Source organism: Natator depressus, chromosome 11, assembly GCF_965152275.1.
Source record: "Natator depressus isolate rNatDep1 chromosome 11, rNatDep2.hap1, whole genome shotgun sequence".
Classification (NCBI taxonomy): Eukaryota; Metazoa; Chordata; order Testudines; family Cheloniidae; genus Natator; species Natator depressus.
In genome coordinates this window covers 50674445-50677618 of record NC_134244.1, presented here as the reverse complement: position 1 = coordinate 50677618, position 3174 = coordinate 50674445, and the positions used below count along the sequence as shown (strand labels likewise).

The window sequence follows — 3174 nt, the reverse complement described above, 5'->3', positions numbered from 1 at the left end:
AAACCAATATTCCCACTGTTATTACTGCTTGCTGTGTGCTCCACAATATCTGTGAGAGTAAGGGGGAGACGTTTATGGCGGGGTGGGAGGTTGAGGCAAATCGCCTGGCTGCTGGTTATGCGCAGCCAGACACCAGGGCGGTTAGAAGAGCGCAGGAGGGTGCGGTACGCATCAGAGAGGCTTTGAAAACCAGTTTCATGACTGGCCAGGCTACGGTGTGAAAGTTCTGTTTGTTTCTCCTTGATGAAACCCCCCGCCCCTTGGTTCACTCTACTTCCTTGTAAGCTAACCACCCTCCCCTCCTCCCTTTGATCACCTCTTGCAGAGGCAATAAAGTCATTGTTGCTTCACATTCATGCATTCTTTATTCATTCATCACACAAATAGGGGGATGACTACCAAGGTAGCCCAGGAGGGGTGGTGGAGGAGGGAAGGAAAATGCCACACAGCACTTTAAAAGTTTACAACTTTAAAATTTATTGAATGACAGCCTTCTTTTTTTGGGGCAATCCTCTGTGGTGGAGTGGCTGGTTGGCCGGTGGCCCCCCCACCGCGTTCTTGGGCGTCTGGGTGTGGAGGCTATGGAACTTGGGGAGGAGGGCGGTTGGTTACACAGGGGCTGTAGTGGCAGTCTGTGCTCCAGCTGCCTTTGCTGCAGCTCAACCATACACTGGAGCATACTGGTTTGGTCCTCCAGCAGCCTCAGCATTGAATCCTGCCTCCTCTCATCACGCTGTCGCCACATTCGAGCTTCAGCCCTCTCTTCAGCCCGCCACTTATTCTCTTCAGCCCGCCACTTACTCTCTTCAGCCCGCCACCTACTCCTCCTGGTCATTTTGTGCTTTCCTGCAGTCTGACATTATTTGCCTCCACGCATTCGTCTGTGCTCTGTCAGTGTGGGAGGACAGCATGAGCTCGGAGAACATTTCATCTCGAGTGCGTTTTTTTTTCTTTCTAATCTTCACTAGCCTCTGGGAAGGAGAAGATCCTGTGATCATTGAAACACATGCAGCTGGTGGAGAAAAGAAAAAGGGACAGCGGTATTTAAAAAGACACATTTTATAAAACACTGGCTACACTCTTTCAGGGTAAACCTTGCTGTTAACATACATACATAGCACATGTGCTTTCGTTACAAGGTCGCATTTTGCCTCCCCCCACCGCGTGGCTACCCCCTCAACCCTCCCCCCTCCCTGTGGCTAACAGCGGGGAACATTTCTGTTCAGCCGCAGGCAAACAGCCCAGCAGGAATGGGCTCCTCTGAGTGTCCCCTGAAGAAAAGCACCCTATTTCAACCAGGTGACCATGGATTATATCTCACTCTCCTGAGGATAACACATGAACGGATGTTGCTTGAACGCCAGCAAACATACACTGCAATGCTTTGTTGTACAATGATTCCCGAGTACGTGTTACTGGCCTGGAGTGGTATAGTGTCCTACCATGAAGGATGCAATAAGTCTGCCCTCCCCAGAAACCTTTTGCAAAGGCTTTGGGAGTATATCCAGGAGAGCCGCGAATGCCAGGGCAGAGTAATCCTTTCACATGCTTGCTTTTAAACCATGTATAGTATTTTAAAAGGTACACTCACCGGAGGTCCCTTCTCCGCCTGCTGGGTCCAGGAGGCAGCCTTGGGTGGGTTCAGGGGGTACTGGCTCCAGGTCCAGGGTGAGAAACAGTTCCTGGCTGTCGGGAAAACCGGTTTCTCCGCTTGCTTGCTGTGAGCTATCTACAACCTCCTCCTCCTCCTCCTCATCTTCTTCGTCCCCAAAACCTGCTTCCGTATTGCCTCCATCTCCATTGAAGGAGTCAAACAACACGGCTGGGGTAGTGGTGGCTGAACCCCCTAAAATGGCATGCAGCTCATCATAGAAGCGGCATGTTTGGGGCTCTGACCCGGAGCGGCCGTTCGCCTCTCTGGTTTTCTGGTAGGCTTGCCTCAGCTCCTTCAGTTTCACGCGGCACTGCTTCGGGTCCCTGTTATGGCCTCTGTCCTTCATGCCCTGGGAGATCTTGACAAAGGTTTTGGCATTTCGAAAACTGGAACGGAGTTCTGATAGCACGGATTCCTCTCCCCATACAGCGATCAGATCCCGTACCTCCCGTTCGGTCCATGCTGGAGCTCTTTTGCGATTCTGAGACTCCATCATGGTCACCTCTGCTGATGAGCTCTGCATGGTCACCTGCAGCTTGCCACGCTGGCCAAACAGGAAATGAGATTCAAAAGTTCGCGGTTCTTTTCCTGTCTACCTGGCCAGTGCATCTGAGTTGAGAGTGCTGTCCAGAGCGGTCAAAATGGAGCACTCTGGGATAGCTCCCGGAGGCCAATACCGTCGAATTGTGTCCACAGTACCCCAAATTCGACCCGGCAAGGCCGATTTAAGCGCTAATCCACTTGTCAGGGGTGGAGTAAGGAAATCGATTTTAAGAGCCCTTTAAGTCGAAATAAAGGGCTTCATCGTGTGGACGGGTGCAGGTTTACATCGATTTAATGCTGCTAAATTCGACCTAAAGTCCTAGTGTAGACCAGGGCTGAATTTGTCTAGCTTCATTTTCAACTGAGGCTAAGTCATCATTGGAACAATTTACCACAGGTTGTGGTGGATTCTCCATTTACCAGGAGTTTGGAAATGATTGGATGCTTTTACAAAGATATGCTCTAGTTTGAACTAAAATTTTGGAGGAGAAGTTCTATGGCCTGTGTTATACAGGAAGTCAGACTAGATGAGACAGTGGTTCCTTCTGGCCCAAAATCAACAAATCATAGTGTAAATCATTTAGTGTAGAAATGACGAGAAATGACACCACTGGACTTCTGTGTCATTCACTTTTATTCTGTATCTAGCCATCACTCCTTCTCATGGGAAGATTATGACTTAAGCGTCCCTGTGGTAAAACATTCTAATTTTTACAATTTACAGCATAAGCAGCATGTAAGTGACATTACATCTGTCAAGGTCCTCTCCCATCCCATCTAATAGTGAAAGTACTTCCATCTTAAGCACGTTGGTGGAAATTCATATCTTGTGCAAACTGTTGAAACTCCCATTGACTTAAAAAAGTTATTTAATAAGTTCAGCAAACAGTATGAATGCATCCTAAAAACCTGAACAGAGCTCTGTCAGTCCCCCAATGTGGAACTAGTCAGGAAAAAACACGACAAGCATATTGTTA

General features: G+C 48.7%; 1 protein-coding gene across 1 annotated transcript; it reads right to left on the bottom strand.

Moving 5' to 3' along the window:
- Nucleotides 1-818: 818 nt before the first annotated feature.
- LOC141995846 (uncharacterized) lies at nucleotides 819-2246 on the bottom strand. The gene is made up of 2 exons (XM_074967294.1): nucleotides 1592-2246; nucleotides 819-1012 (listed from the first exon to the last, which is right to left on the bottom strand). Exons 1-2 carry the CDS (start codon nucleotides 2175-2177, stop codon nucleotides 819-821), a joined length of 780 nt encoding a protein of 259 aa, XP_074823395.1. The 5' UTR covers nucleotides 2178-2246.
- Between the last annotated feature and the right edge of the window lie 928 nt (nucleotides 2247-3174).

Excerpts from the sequence above, each read along its gene's own strand:
- LOC141995846 (XM_074967294.1), bottom strand. The coding sequence starts at position 2,177 with ATGCAGAGCTCATCAGCAGAGGTGACCATGATGGAGTCTCAGAATCGC. Across the intron at positions 1,013-1,591 it reads AGGCGGAGAAGGGACCTCCG|CTGCATGTGTTTCAATGATC; the intron begins GTGAGTGTACCT and ends TTTCTCCACCAG.